Source organism: Lissotriton vulgaris, chromosome 3_1 (genome assembly GCF_964263255.1).
Source record: "Lissotriton vulgaris chromosome 3_1, aLisVul1.2, whole genome shotgun sequence".
NCBI classification, from domain to species: Eukaryota; Metazoa; Chordata; class Amphibia; order Caudata; family Salamandridae; genus Lissotriton; species Lissotriton vulgaris.
The window spans coordinates 1,541,978,469-1,541,993,412 of record NC_141689.1 but is presented as its reverse complement, the minus strand read 5'-3'; the positions used below and the strand labels follow the sequence as shown (position 1 = coordinate 1,541,993,412).

Genomic DNA, 14,944 nt, shown 5'->3' with positions numbered 1-14,944 from the left:
AAAGTCAGCGGCCCTTGAGAAGGCTGCGCCAAAGGAATAGGAGCCAACTGAAGAGGAGCTGGCGGTTCAACAACAATCGGAGGCACAACTGGAGGTTGCAGAACTAAAGGTTGCGGAGGTGCTGTAGCACTCTGCGCATAAGCGGGTGGCAAACTCAACAAATGGGACATCAAAGGATCCTTTTCAGGGTCCTTCGTCGCACTCTGTTGAAGAGGTGACAAAGCTGGATAACATTTATCAATCGCCATTTTACGTTGCCTGTGCAACTGCTCACTCGCTTGTTCTTCTTCATTATCTTTAAACTGTATAGCAGCCTGCATTATCGATATACCCTTCTCTCTTTTATTTCTCTTCGCTAATTTATTTTCTTTCTGTTTGACTTCTTTTCGCCAAAGGCGGAAAGAGTCAAACATCGCCGGCCGGGCTTTCTTCTTGAATAGTTTAACTTCCAAATTATTTAAAATCTCCGTGTCATAGCTACCATGTTGGGGCCATTTTAGAACACCATCTTTTCTGGTGTACCTAAGCTATACTTCATTATACGTAATGGGGCTCACGCCATGTTTCGAATAGAGCTCATAAGTCGGGGTTCCAACCGGAGGTATCGGACACGAATCCTCCAGTCGGGAGTCCCTGTTACAACCACAACAAAATATCTTTCCAAGTCTGCTAAGACCAGGCATCTTCGCTCACTAGTCTAGCTTCAAACTCGATAGTCTCGCAAATATACGAGTCCCTCGGCTTTGGCACTTGCAAGTTCCAAATCAAAGGTCCCGAAGGATACACAAAAACTAAGGGCTGGGAGACGCTCCACTCATACTTAACTGCGGTATTGATCACGTCACCAGAAGACCCATCTACCTTCTCGCTCTACAAATCATCAAAAGGGTCCAAGACAGAGCGACCGTCAATGCAGCAGTCCTTCGTAGCCGTAGGAAAGTGGGGAACCTCGCAGCAAAAACTTTCGGACCACGACGACATACAGGGGTCGATGAAGTGGTTGGCCTTCCTCCAGAATTTTCTCACGAAGCTCCTCACCATCTTCAGGCTTGGACCGGTACCACTGAAGTCGCCCAACGTGGGGCGCCAACTGAAGAATCGGGTTTTAGAACCCAGCGGTTCCAAAAGTCCAAAGTCTTCGAGTTCACCTGTCTTGGCATACAGAGACACAGGATACTTCTCGGTGACGTCAAAGATCAAATTTATTGGTTGCAACCAGGAACAGAAGTCTACGAAGTACGACACAGGTAGTTTGTCAGAATCTGCTTAATTTTCGTATTGCGAGACATCATCTTTTATGCTAAAAATCACATTCCTAACAAACACCCATTATTTACAAACTATCCAATCATTGGTGACATTGCAAAAGGTATCGCATAACGACAAGCCCACTTTTCAGTTGTCCAGCCCACCATCAATTACACAGGAAAGCCCAACATTCTTGCTCGGACAGGCCGGACGAACCCATAATAAAAGGACCACAACCCAAATCATAAACAAGCCATAAAAGAAGGAACAGAAACAGATGAGAAGCAAGATAGAAGGGTGTGTGCGTGTACCATAAACTCAGCAATGTCCTGCTCTTTGATCTCTATCTTGACCAGCTGCCCGACAAGGAACTGGCTCAGCAAGGCTAGCTTCAGGCAACGGAGTCAGTTCGCTCAGGTCATCTAAGAGTCAGCTAAAGGTGTACGTGTCCTAGAGACTCGTTTGGCCGTAGTCATTGGCCTATGTGAGAGCAACCACAAAATGGCTGCGGTACACAAAATGGAACCCGAAGGTTCAGAATGAAATCCCTAAATATGTAGTGATTCCATTGATCGAACACGATGAAAACACTCGTACTTGCCACACTCGTCATTTGCGGTTCGCTACTACCAAAATCGTAACGATACCATGACTTGAGCTGCGTAGAGACTGGAACTGGCACTTTTTCTGTAGAGGGCAACCGATGGGCAGTCACTGGAAGTGCTGATGTGTGCCCGTGGTAGAGTGACAGCAGCTGTAGTTACAGTGAGGGATAAAAATTAGATTTTGCATACACGGTGCGTATCGGACATATATACATATTGTGTTAGCATGATGTATCTATATATCCTTTCTGCTTAATATGCACACAACATAACTTACATATGTTTTAGCCGGGAGGAAAAGGTTTATTTTTTCGTTATGTTCCATACTAATAGAGTAGGCCGAGAACCATACAGACGCCATCTTCTTTCCTCTGTGTCAGAACACAAGCTATGATCACGTATTATTCTGCATTAGTTGTCAAGTCCCAGTTCATTTGAGTTACTGAGAGCAGCTGAAGGTAAACTGTTTTCCCTCTGTCCTGGGACTCAAGGTCGCATCTGGCTTTGGGTGCGATAAGCGCATTCCTGGAGTCGCCGTGCCTACACTCCCGGGCACCAGGACGAAAGGGAGTCACCTCTCCTGACCTTCCCAGTAATAAATAGTAAAGCTTTGAACTAAACATGTATGCCATATATGGTCCTTCCTTGGAACCCAAGGGCCGAGTGGTGTTTTTCCATTTACAGTGATTTCATGTGTTGAACTGAAAGTATATATGTTTAGTTTTGACTGTAAGCCAGCAGTCTTCTCCGGGCACATGATGGGTGAGGGTTGGAGAGGCTCCTCTTCTATAGAGTATTTTTGCTTAATAAACGATTGACCCTTCTCCACTGCCAACTATTTGGTAATGGTATTGGGGCTATGTGTTAGGTATAACCTTTTATGTTATTTTTACTGTACATCAACAGGAGTTGCTTTAGCTTGAGAGTAGGTCTTCACACACTCCAGACTTGAAATTCAAGGCCTTAGAGGTAGCACACACAGATTCTTGGAGGTCCTCGTCGCCATAAAATTGTAGTAATTACCCCAAGCTGGTTGAGATGTTTCAAGAGTATTTATTGTAGATCAATAGTACATCAGTAATGCAGCCCCAGCAGGAGCAGCCAGCAAGGCGCTTAGCCCTTCTCCAACTGTGGTTTCCAGAGACCAACATTCTATATTACATAATTCTTACAGAGTTCCACTAGTGGAGCAATGGATGACATGAACTACAAAATAGCTAGGATACAACAGATTCTTATAATCCTTTGCATATTTTGCAGGTCTGAAAAGCGTCTACATATAAAGCGTTGACTATGACTAATTCAATTGTTTTATTGGTATTGATTTTAGCGGGGCTCAGCTTTTCGTTCATTTGACCCTTATGAGCCTTTTCATTATTTGTAGGCCTGTCTCAGCCTCCAGATACAAGGCGTTGAGCAAATCTCTTTATGTAGATTTTAGTATTATTTTAGCGGGTCACCACATTTTATTTACCCTTACTGCGCTGACAAGGGTTGTGCGATCATGGGCTGGCGGTCGCAGCTCCATATCACTAGACCACTCAGCAAGCGGGTGGCCATATTTGCAGTAGATTTAGAAAAGGGGGTGGTGATGAACAGAGTGTCTGAGTTAAACAGACCACTCTTACCCAGTCCAAAGATCAGGGCTTGATCCATCACCGTTATTTATCTCACTGCCCCATCCCAGCTCAGAACCTGGCTATATGCAAATCAGTCTGTCCCTGGCCCAGTGCATCATAGGAACAGGGCAGACTACACTACCAAGCCAATTCTTCACCAGAAAGGAGACAAGCTACCGGGGACCGGTTTCTGGCATTTCAGCCTTCTTCGGCCCGGCTTGCTTGAATCCTGATGGAGCAGTGAGAAAGGGACTCATGTCTGAGTATACCCTGCCACACCTATAGTGGCCAAAAACGATTTAGAAAAGGGGGTGGTGATGAACAGAGTGTCTGAGTTAAACAGACCACTCTTACCCAGTCCAAAGATCAGGGCTTGATCCATCACCGTTATTTATCTCACTGCCCCATCCCAGCTCAGAACCTGGCTATATGCAAATCAGTCTGTCCCTGGCCCAGTGCATCATGGGAACAGGGCAGACTAAACTACCAAGCCAATTCTTCACCAGAAAGGAGACAAGCTACCGGGGACCGGTTTCTGGCATTTCAGCCTTCTTCGGCCCGGCTTGCTTGAATCCTGATGGAGCAGTGAGAAAGGGACTCATGTCTGAGTATACCCTGCCACACCTATAGTGGCCAAAAACGATTTAGAAAAGGGGGTGGTGATGAACAGAGTGTCTGAGTTAAACAGACCACTCTTACCCAGTCCAAAGATCAGGGCTTGATCCATCACCGTTATTTATCTCACTGCCCCATCCCAGCTCAGAACCTGGCTATATGCAAATCAGTCTGTCCCTGGCCCAGGAACAGACTAATTTGCATACAGCCAGGTTCTGAAACTGGGATGGTGCAGTGAGCTAAAAAACGGTGTTGGATCTAGCCCTGATCTCTTGACTGGGTGAGAGCTTTCTGCTTAATTCAGAGACTCTGTCCCTCACCACCCCTTGTTGTAAATATTTTTGTCCACCCTAAGCGTGGAAGGGTATTCTCAGATGTGAGACCCTTGCTCATTGCACCATCAGGATTCAAGCAAACCGGGCCGAAGACGGCTGTAATGCCAGAAACCGGTCCCCGGGAGCTTGTTTCCTTCCCAGTGTAAGAATTGGCTTTTGTAGTTTGGTTTGCCCTGTTCCCATCATGCACTGGGACAGGAACAGACTAATTTGCATACAGCCAGGTTCTGAAACTGGAATGATGCAGTGAGCTAAAAAACGGTGTTGGATCTAGCCCTGATCTCTTGACTGGGTGAGAGCTTTCTGCTTAATTCAGAGACTCTGTCCCTCACCACCCCTTGTTGTAAATATTTTTGTCCACCCTAAGCGTGGAAGGGTATTCTCAGATGTGAGACCCTTGCTCATTGCACCATCAGGATTCAAGCAAACCGGGCCGAAGACGGCTGTAATGCCAGAAACCGGTCCCCGGGAGCTTGTTTCCTTCCCAGTGTAAGAATTGGCTTTTGTAGTTTGGTTTGCCCTGTTCCCATCATGCACTGGGACAGGAACAGACTAATTTGCATACAGCCAGGTTCTGAAACTGGGATGGTGCAGTGAGCTAAAAAACGGTGCTGGATCTAGCCCTGATCTCTTGACTGGGTGAGAGCTTTCTGCTTAATTCAGAGACTCTGTCCCTCACCACCCCTTGTTGTAAATATTTTTGTCCACCCTAAGCGTGGAAGGGTATTCTCAGATGTGAGACCCTTGCTCATTGCACCATCAGGATTCAAGCAAACCGGGCCGAAGACGGCTGTAATGCCAGAAACCGGTCCCCGGGAGCTTGTTTCCTTCCCAGTGTAAGAATTGGCTTTTGTAGTTTGGTTTGCCCTGTTCCCATCATGCACTGGGACAGGAACAGACTAATTTGCATACAGCCAGGTTCTGAAACTGGGATGGTGCAGTGAGCTAAAAAACGGTGTTGGATCTAGCCCTGATCTCTTGACTGGATGAGAGCTTTCTGCTTAATTCAGAGACTCTGTCCCTCACCACCCCTTGTTGTAAACATATTTGCAGTAGGCCACAGTGCCGACACACTGGAGTACATGCTAGCGTCATGTCTGGTATGCCTTTCATTAAATTGAAGAGCCAGCACTGAGGTTCGGTGAGAATCGGAACGACGTTTTGGGCTGTTCGGATATGGATGAGTTTGGTATCTACGAACCGTAAATGATGAGATTAGTAGATGTACGTGTTTTCGCTACACTACTTGGAAGGGTTCGTCTTATTTACGGGTTTTTCATCCGAACCTTCGGGTTCCATTTTAGATATGGCATCCATTTTCTTTCTTGCCCTCACGTAGCCGGCGAACGGACAATGTCCGCTTGATGACCCTGGGATTCCCAAGCTCTTGCGGAAGATGCATATTCCTTTGAGTGTGCCTTTATGACTAGGGAAGTGACACGGCAAAAGCAGATGGCTCCGCTCGAGGCTCATCTTGCCGTGCCAGTCTATTGTTTCAGCCTTGCATACGTTAGGCTTAAATCCTTTGATCCTGTGATCACGCTTCCGATATTGCCCCCACACTCTTTTCAATCTGTTGTCTGTCTTTGTTTCCCTGCACCTGTTTCTGCCCCTTCTCTTAGGTCGTTTACGACTAGAATGGAATGTGCCTAATGGTGGGATAGTGTGCTTTTACAGTTGGGAACCGACATGTTTCTGTAATTATGTTCCGGGCTTCTGAAAACATGAATGCGACCCTTTTGAAGTTTACTGTGGGAACTGAGTTGTAACCTTTTTTTCGTTATGTTGTGCAATGGCTAAAATGTGTATAAAAGGAGCGATCCACTTTTGCAATTTGAAACAGACTCTCTGAACATACACTATGTTGTACTTCTAGCGATTTCTGTGTCCCTGCAGTAAATAAACGCTGATCTTTGACGCCGAAGGAAGTGTCCCGTGTCTCTGTAATTTGTACGCCGGAACAGGTATCTCCACGAAGGTTTCAGGTGTTGTCCCCTGGCACCGCTGGGCTTTAAATTAGCCCAGTCCTTCAGTTGACGTGGGGCGACATCATGCGGTACCGGTCCAAAGCCTGACGATCGTGAGGAACTTCGTGTGAAATCTCTGAGGGAAGGTGCACCCCGCTTCATCGATCCTGTTGTCGAAATAAGTGGTCCGAAGATTTTTCCCGCGAAGATTCCCGCTTCCCGACGGCTGCGACGGACTGATGCCCTGACTGTCGACCTGTTTTGGCGCCTGGCGTAGTCCTTTGTACGGCGAGACGGGCCTTCCTGGTGACGCCATTGTTCTTTCAGTTAAGTATTTGTGGGTCGCTCTCAGTTCTTAGGTTAGCTCTTTGGTTCCTTTTTTGGAACATTTGTTTCAAAATTGAAAATTTGGCATTTGCTTGACATTTGCTTCGTACTTTGAAACTTGGTTGTTGTTGTTGAAACTTGGTTGATTGCATGGTTCCATTGCATTTTTGGTCCTTAGTTGTTGGTTTTTTCTTTTTGTTGTTTGGGTTCTTTGACAATTGCAATTGCCAAAAACCGAGGGTCTCGTATTTTTGCGAGGATATCGTAATTTGATAACCCTTGAAGTTTGAAACTCGGTTAGTGTGCATGATGCCTGGCCGTAGTATCTTGTTTGGTTTCCTTAGATGTTGCAACACGGATTCCCGGTTGGAGGACTCGTGTCCGATACCTTCAGTTGGAACTCCGATTTATGAGCTCTATAGTAGACATGGAGTGGGCCCCATTATATATAACGCATTTTGGATTCGTTATACGAGAAAAGATGGTGTCCTTAGTTGGCCACCCCATGGTAGCTTTGAAACTGAGATTTTAGATAATCTCGAAGCAAAATTGTTTAAAAAGAAAGCTAGGCCAGCAATGTTTGATTTCTTTAGGTTATGGCGTAAAGAGGCCAGACAGAAAGAAATCAAGCTGACTAAGAAAAATAAGAAAGAGAGTGACCTTTCGATAATGCAAGGTGCAGAACAGCATCAGCGAGACACGGCAGAGAAGGAAAGGAAAGTTTCCATCAGACAGCATAGCGTGGCGGTAGATAGATGTTATCCGGTTTTACTGTCGAGTTCTGAAAAGAAGGAAGAAGAATCAAAAGAGGATCCTTTGTTATCTTATTTACTAAAGTCATCACCCCCTTATGTACAGGGTGCTATAGCCCCTATAGTTCCTCCTGTTCTTCCGCCTGTCGTTCCGGTGGCTGCTGGTCAGTCTGTAGTTGGCCCTGTTCCTCCAAATCCCCTTGTTCTTCAAGTGGGCCCTGCTCCTTTACCACCTCTTCTTCCTACTGCTCCTCTGCCCGTAACCTCTCAGTCTACTGCTACTACTACTCCTGTTATCTTGGCTTCTTCCACTGCTCCTACGTTTAGTCCTAATATTGTTGCTCCTGTTCTTCTTTCCTCTTCTCCTTCTGTTCGTAAACGTATACCTCATTCTATTGCTAATCTCTATTCTCCACTTTTCGGATCGTTATTTGAATCTGATGTCTCTGAAATCTCTCAGAGACGAAGTCAAATGCCTGGTGTACAGGAAGGTGAGGTGTTAGAATCTATGGCGCGTAGGTGGATTAGACACCCTGCTAAGTACACTTCACGCATAGTTTTCGATACGTTCTCTCAGTTTAATGAGCCCACACAGAGATTCGTGTTCGAAGAGATGTACAAATCATTGAGAGAAGAGTGGGATAATGATGAGCTAGACATCGTACCGCCCGATATGACTGAACTTCAGAGTCAGTTTTCGAACGGTATGATTGTAGGTAGTGATGTACGGCGTGCATTAGAGCGTTTGTTAGCTTTTAGGTCCACAGTGCCTTCACGAGTGTCGTTTGACGACGACTCCGGTGATCTGAAAATGAAATCTGGTCAGTACACCATGCGAGAGGTCCCCCCAGTGTGGAGGCCAGGTGATGCTGCTGCCGTTCCTCCAGTTTTGCCACACTTCCAGAGAGTTTGGATACACCTCCCATGGAAGCGATCAGAAGTCTTGCAGGTGAAACAATCCTTGCCTGACCCACGGAAGAATCCGGCAGGTTATTACAAGGAGTTATCCCAATTTGTAGATGCTTCTATTATGAACCTTGCTGATATCGACATGTTGTTTGGTAATGTAGTACCGCAACCGATCTGGGCGAAGATTCGTAACGAGAATCATGCAGTTGAGTTAGGTGGTGATTGGGCTGCAATTGTAGCGGCCGACGGACAGCAAGGTGGTGGGGCCAAGCCTGATCAGTTAATTATGGATCTGCCCCAAAGAATCATTGCGCTCATGAAAACACTCATGCCAGCGATGAGGGTGAACTGGGATAAACTGTCTGCTTGCAAACAAAAGAAAGACGAGAGTGTCTCCGATTTCTTTACTAGGTTTGAGGAGGCATTTATCGATCATAGTGGTCAGGATATGAGCACTGAGGGAGGTCAGCGATTGTTTGTCGATAAGTTCGTGTTCAATCTGTTGCCTGAGTTGTGCAACATGCTGAAAAACTCTGAAAGTGCTTGGGCTGTTTCAACCACAGCTCAAATATTAGCAACGGCTCAATATTATGAGAATAGAGAAAAAGAGGAGAATGATCGTGCAGAAAAGAAAACGAAGGAGCTAAAAACTAAGGTCTTATTGCAGCAAGCGTATCCTCCGCGCTCGAATCAGAATGACTCGCAACAGCAGCATGTGCAGTATCGACCACAGGCGCAGTCTTCTAGGATGCAGTCGCACTCTGAATACTCTGCATCCAGATCTATGCTTGGGAATAATCAGTGTGCATATTGTAAGGGTGAGGGCCATTATAAGTTTAATTGTCCTGTTTTACGTGACCGAACGAATGGTGTCTCGGTTCGAGGAGGTCGTGGTGGTTATCAGCAAGTCTCTCGAGGTAGAGGTCGTGGCACCTCTCAAAATCAAAATGAGCGTTCTGCTCCTCCATCGAACACGAGCAATTGTTTTGATCAGCGGAATGCATCGTCTGGTAGATATGCACAGTATCATGTGGATGACTATTATGTTGAGCATGAGATTGGTGCAGACAGCGATTATTAGGACAGCCATAGACAAAGAGAGGGAGTAGTATTAGTTCCGGTTGATCAGAGAGGGCCTTACGTCGCAGTTACCACATCGGGCGTAGTTGAGCCTTTTCTGTTGGACACTGGTGCAGCAAAAAGTTCCATCATGCATTCGAAACTCCCTGGCGCACCTTTGTCTGGCTTAACGAATATTTCTGTTGGATTCTCTGGCGTCCCGGTTAGCAATCCAGTTTCTAGCCCTTTGTCCCTTACGATCGGGACACGTGAGCTAGAGGCTTCTTTGATTTTAACTACTGGTTGTGGTGAGAATCTCTTGGGTCTGGATTTGTTGAAGCGGTTAAATGCGACTTTGTATTGCTCTCCTACGGGAGTGGAGCTTACATTAGGTCAGAGAGTGATCTCTCCTATGTACTTGTCAACTGATTAGCTCCCACCGGAATTGAGTTCCCTTCCTGAGTCTTTATGGGCAACAGGTCCCAATGATGTGGGCCTACTGGACATACCACCTTATGTAGTCCAATTAAAATCGCATGTGAGATTACCACGTATCCCCCAGTATCGTATCTCTCTTGATGGCGAGCGAGCGCTATTAGCGATCATTTATGACTTGATCGAAAAGGATGTTATTGAAGAAACTAGGGGAAATGTGTGTAATAGTCCTGTGTTACCTATTTTGAAACTAACTGACCCATCCAAGCCTCCTGTGTACCGTTTTGTAATTGATTTGAGAGAAGTGAATAAAGTTGTGATTCCACAGTTTCCAGTGGTTCCTGACATTACAGCTTTGCTGACCCTGATTCCAGCCTCTGCCTCCTCGTTTTCGGTGATAGACCTAAAGAATGCTTTCTTTAGTATTCCGATTGCTGAGGAAAGCAGAGATCTATTCGGCTTCTCATTAGGTGGTTGCAGTTTTAGGTTCAAACGCTCACCACAGGGCTACTGTGAGAGTCCATCGATCTACAGTCAGGCCCTTAAGAGTCAACTTGATGCTTTTGTGTTACCTGCTGGTGCGGCCTTGATTCAGTATGTCGATGATCTGTTAGTGGCTGCCGACACTGAGCAAATTTGTAAAACTGCTACAGTATCATTGTTACAGCATTTATGTGACTTACATCACAAGGTGTCACCTTCTAAGTTACAGTATTGTTGTCAAGAAGTAACCTATTTAGGTCACTTATTGTCAAAGGAGGGAAGAAGGTTGACCCCAGAAAGAATTGCAGCGATTGCTCGAATGACTGTGCCAACAACTCAGAGAGATGTACGTGCCTTTCTAGGTATCACGTCATACTGCAGACAATGGATTCCAAACTTCTCATTGTTAGCGAAGCCATTGTTAGCTTTCACGTGTAAGGATGTTCCGACTCCTTTGCCATGGACTGAAGATTGTCAGAAAAGTTTTTCTGAATTGCGTGATGCGTTGTGTTCCGCTCCTGTGTTAGGTACTCCTGATTACAGTAAGCTGTTTACACTATATGTTCACGAGAGAGAAGGTGGTGCGTTAAGTGTTTTGACGCATCAATTTGGCGGCAAACAGCGTCCATGTGCATATTTTTCTTCGACTTTAGACCCAGTAGCTAGAGCGTTGCCAAGTTGTCTAAGGGCGACAGCGGCAGCTGCGGTGTCCATTCGACAGTCCGCAGGTCTGGTCATGGATAATATGCTTACAGTGATGGTTCCGCATGCAGTTGACAGTCTCTTGAATCGAACGAAGACTCAACACTTGACGAGTGCAAGGTTGTCCGGCTATGAGTTGACACTTTTGGCAAGTCATATACAGATAAAACGTTGTAGTTTGTTGAATCCAGCGACATTGTTGCCGATTGATATGGAATCAGGTGATGTAGCACCACATGACTGTTACTTAAGAACTGAAGAAGAAACGAAGGGTCGTATCGACCTGAAAAACACGCCATTGGTAGATCCTGATGGTACTTTGTATGTAGATGGTTCATGCTTCAAGTTGCCGAATGGTGATGTGACGACGGCGTATGCTGTAGTGACGTTGAGTACGGTTGTGGAAACTGCGAGATTGAGTCAGAATTCGGCACAAGCTGCAGAGTCGATTGCTTTAATGAGAGCGTGTGTTTTGTCTAAAGGAAAGCGAGTGAAGGTGTTTACTGATAGTCAGCATGCGTTTGGCGTAGCACATAGTTTTGGTCGATTGTGGAGAGAGAGAGGATTCATGACGTCTCATGGAACGAAGATTCAACACGGACAGCTCGTGAACGATCTTTTAGATGCACTTACATTGCCTAAGCAAGTGGCAATCATTAAATGCAGTGCACATCGAAAGGTTACAGATGATGTTGGTCACTAGCAGAAGGCGGTCACTAGTAGCTTTGCGTCTTTCATACATGGAGTCCAGACAGATCATCTGTCCCAAACCGTGCGGCACCGAAGCAAACGTATGATCCTGGACAGCACCGGCGTTGGACTGGTGGGAAGCACGACCCATGTGTTTAACATAGCCCTGGGATACTGCCAGGTAAGAGAAGACATTGAACTCACTAAGCAACACACCATGCAGAACAATTAAAAACCCTTTTTATGCCAAGAGTGTGACTATACTCCTGTGGTTGTGCCATGTAAAACTGCTTGCAGACTTTAGTGGTTCAGGATCACCATAAGATTTTACCAGGTTATTCAAATCTTGGATCGAACCAAGCAACAAACCATGAACTCCTTGGCTATTAAATAACCCTCTAGAATAATAGGGTTAAATAGCCCTCCAGAATAATAGGTAAGAAGAGAGAAAGACCAAGTGACACCATGAATTACTCATCCACCATGAAATACTCATCCACTAATCACAGCCCGGGCTGCCTTCAGATGCAAAGCAGCTAATGTCTTGAGACACTGGCAGGACTGCGAGCATGGACTAGGGTACCCAGATAAACATTAGGAACTCTGGTCCCCTAAACAACTGTCCTTCAGAAACACTGCATCTACTCGCAGCGACCCCTTGCCTGCTCATGTGTTTCTTCAAATAGATCCCACCGCATATCAGGTGAATCATCCTGTCTTTAGAGTTGAATAATCCACATTCCCCAAATCTCCACTGTTTCTTTATTAGGTTTCTAGGTGCACTTTCTATTCCTAACTTAATTCTATTTCTAACAGGACATGTACTCCTTGTCTGCCATCAGCTCTGTGTATGGAAGGAAAGGATTGAGACTCCCACCTACGCTGGCTGCATATGTCAATGGAGTAAGGATTTTGAGAGCGGGCTATCACTTTATCCCTCAATCATACACTAAGAACAATGAGTTTATGAGAATTTTACTTAAATGCTGTTGCCTCCAATGTTCAATTCTGTCTGTTTCCACTTCTGTAAAGAGTCTGTATTGGGCAATGGCTCAGTCACTCAACCTAATATTAGAATATGAATCATACACTTCTGTAAATTGTATCCATAGGTCGATGATACAATCTCTCTACTTAACATCACTTCCTGACCCACCCTTCTTTAAGTACCTTCTAATCCTCTACTCCTCCTTTAACAGAGTCACTCCATTGACTTCGATGACACTTGGCACCCTGTCACTCACCCGTCAGGTGCTGTGCTGCCAGCTCTAATGGCTGCCTCCCAGATGTTGCCGGTGGGCTTCCGACCCATTGGCTCAGACTTCCTGTTAGCATTCAACGTGGGCATTGAGGTGCAAGGAAGGCTCATGCGTTTCTCCAATGAAGCCAGCAATATCCCTAAAAGGTTTGTATGATACCCACAAAGGGCAGAAAAATCCCATGACCAACACTCGATGCCCAGAGGGGGCGCAGTATCTCCCGGGCATGGTTATGATGTACGATGTATGAAAAGGGTAGAAATATTCCATGTGTAATGTATGAGAACCCTAAAGAGGGGGTGTGTTATGATTTGTGCCCGATTGGCACATAGGGCAGAAATATCCCTAAGAGGAACCTATCATGCAAACAAAATCATGTATGTGGACAGCACACAATACAAAGTAAATATGGTAAAGTAAATTTTTCTGCTGTAACTAGATTATTTATTTGTGTCAAATGACTGATTGGATCCTATTATAGTTTCTCTGTTTCCTTGTACTACATAATAGCATTAATGGCTGATATGCTTTTAGTATATTTCCGTAGTTCGCACTTATTGTTAGCATTACCCCTCTTTTAAATCTATTTTGGTATTATCCTTATTCCATGTCTGACACCGATCTTTTTATTTCCTTCAGGTTCCACCCTCCTTCTGTTGTTGGCACCATGGGCAGCGCTGCTGCTACAGCAAAGCTCCTTTCACTGAATGCAAAACAATGTGCCCATGCTTTGGCGATCGCTGCCTCTCTGGCGGGGGCACCTATGGCCAATGCTGCAACTCTTGCCAAGCCTCTCCATATTGGCAATGCGACCCGCTTTGGGATGGAAGCAGCACTTCTGGCTACCCGTGGGATGGAAGCCAACCCACTTATCTTGGACAATGTGCCTGGCTGCTCAGGGTTCAGTGCTTTTTATGGTGACTACCAGCCCTCGTCCCTGGCAATTCCAGATCAAGATTACAGCTTTCTCTTGGAGAAGCAAGACATCGCCTTCAAGAGGTTTCCAGCTCACTTGGGCATGCACTGGGTGGCAGACGCTGCCATCTCAGTCAGAAACCGAGTCATCAATATAATGGGCTCCTTTAACCCAGCTTCCATCCGCGCTGTTCTCCTGAGGGTCCCAGTCTCCAAGTATATCAACAGGCCCTTCCCAGAGTCCGAGCACGAGGCACGACACTCCTTCCAGTTCAACGCCTGCACAGCCCTTCTGGATGGCGAGGTGGGCATCTCTTCCTTCAGTGAGGACAGCCTTAGTAGACCAGATCTCATCAACCTGTTGAAGAAGGTGATGGTGGAGCACCCTGAAGACAATGTGGCCAACTTTGACAAGATGTACGGGGAAGTGGTGTTGCTCCTGGAGAGCGGAGAGATCGTGACTGGCAGATGTGACACCTTCTATGGACACTGGAGGAAGCCTCTCAGCCAAGAATCCCTCCATGAGAAGTTCCTCTCCAATGCTACCCATGTGCTCCTCAAGGACCAGGCACAAGAAATTATTGAGGTGGTGAAGGGGATAGAAAGCCTTGCAGACTGTTCACAACTGGCATCCTCTCTGCAGTAAACATATTCACTTAAAATTAATCACTCTCACAAAGTGGGAGTAAAACTTTAAAGAACTACCAGGTGCAATCAACTTTATTGTAACTAGTTTAACAAATATTGAAAATGTACTCAAGGAGAGGGACTTTAGCAATACACTGTATAAAACGACGAGAGTCAATCATGTCCTCTCCTATCATGAAAGGAACTGTTATGTCTCACAGTACAGTGAGGTCCCCTTTCAACCTAAAACAATACAGAAGCATCTGGCTGGCAAGAAACAGTATGCTTACGTTTCCTATAACCTCATTAGTACTTTGCAAGAGCTGTAAAATGCAAGTTGTATTTATTGTTATTTAATTTTTGTTTATTTATTATTCAGTGAAATACCATGTCTTTT

At 45.6% G+C, this 14,944-nt stretch overlaps 1 protein-coding gene across 1 annotated transcript in view; it reads left to right on the top strand.

Moving 5' to 3' along the window:
• LOC147728154 (cis-aconitate decarboxylase-like) overlaps window positions 1-14,566 on the top strand; it is a 32,680-nt gene extending 18,114 nt beyond the window's left edge. Inside the window, exons 2-5 of the mRNA XM_086963741.1 lie at window positions 11,760-11,927; window positions 12,563-12,664; window positions 12,946-13,151; window positions 13,645-14,566. Coding sequence (XP_086819867.1) covers window positions 11,760-11,927; window positions 12,563-12,664; window positions 12,946-13,151; window positions 13,645-14,566 — 1,398 coding nt within the window. The remainder of the gene's footprint in view (window positions 1-11,759; window positions 11,928-12,562; window positions 12,665-12,945; window positions 13,152-13,644) is intronic.
• Window positions 14,567-14,944: the final 378 nt, after the last annotated feature.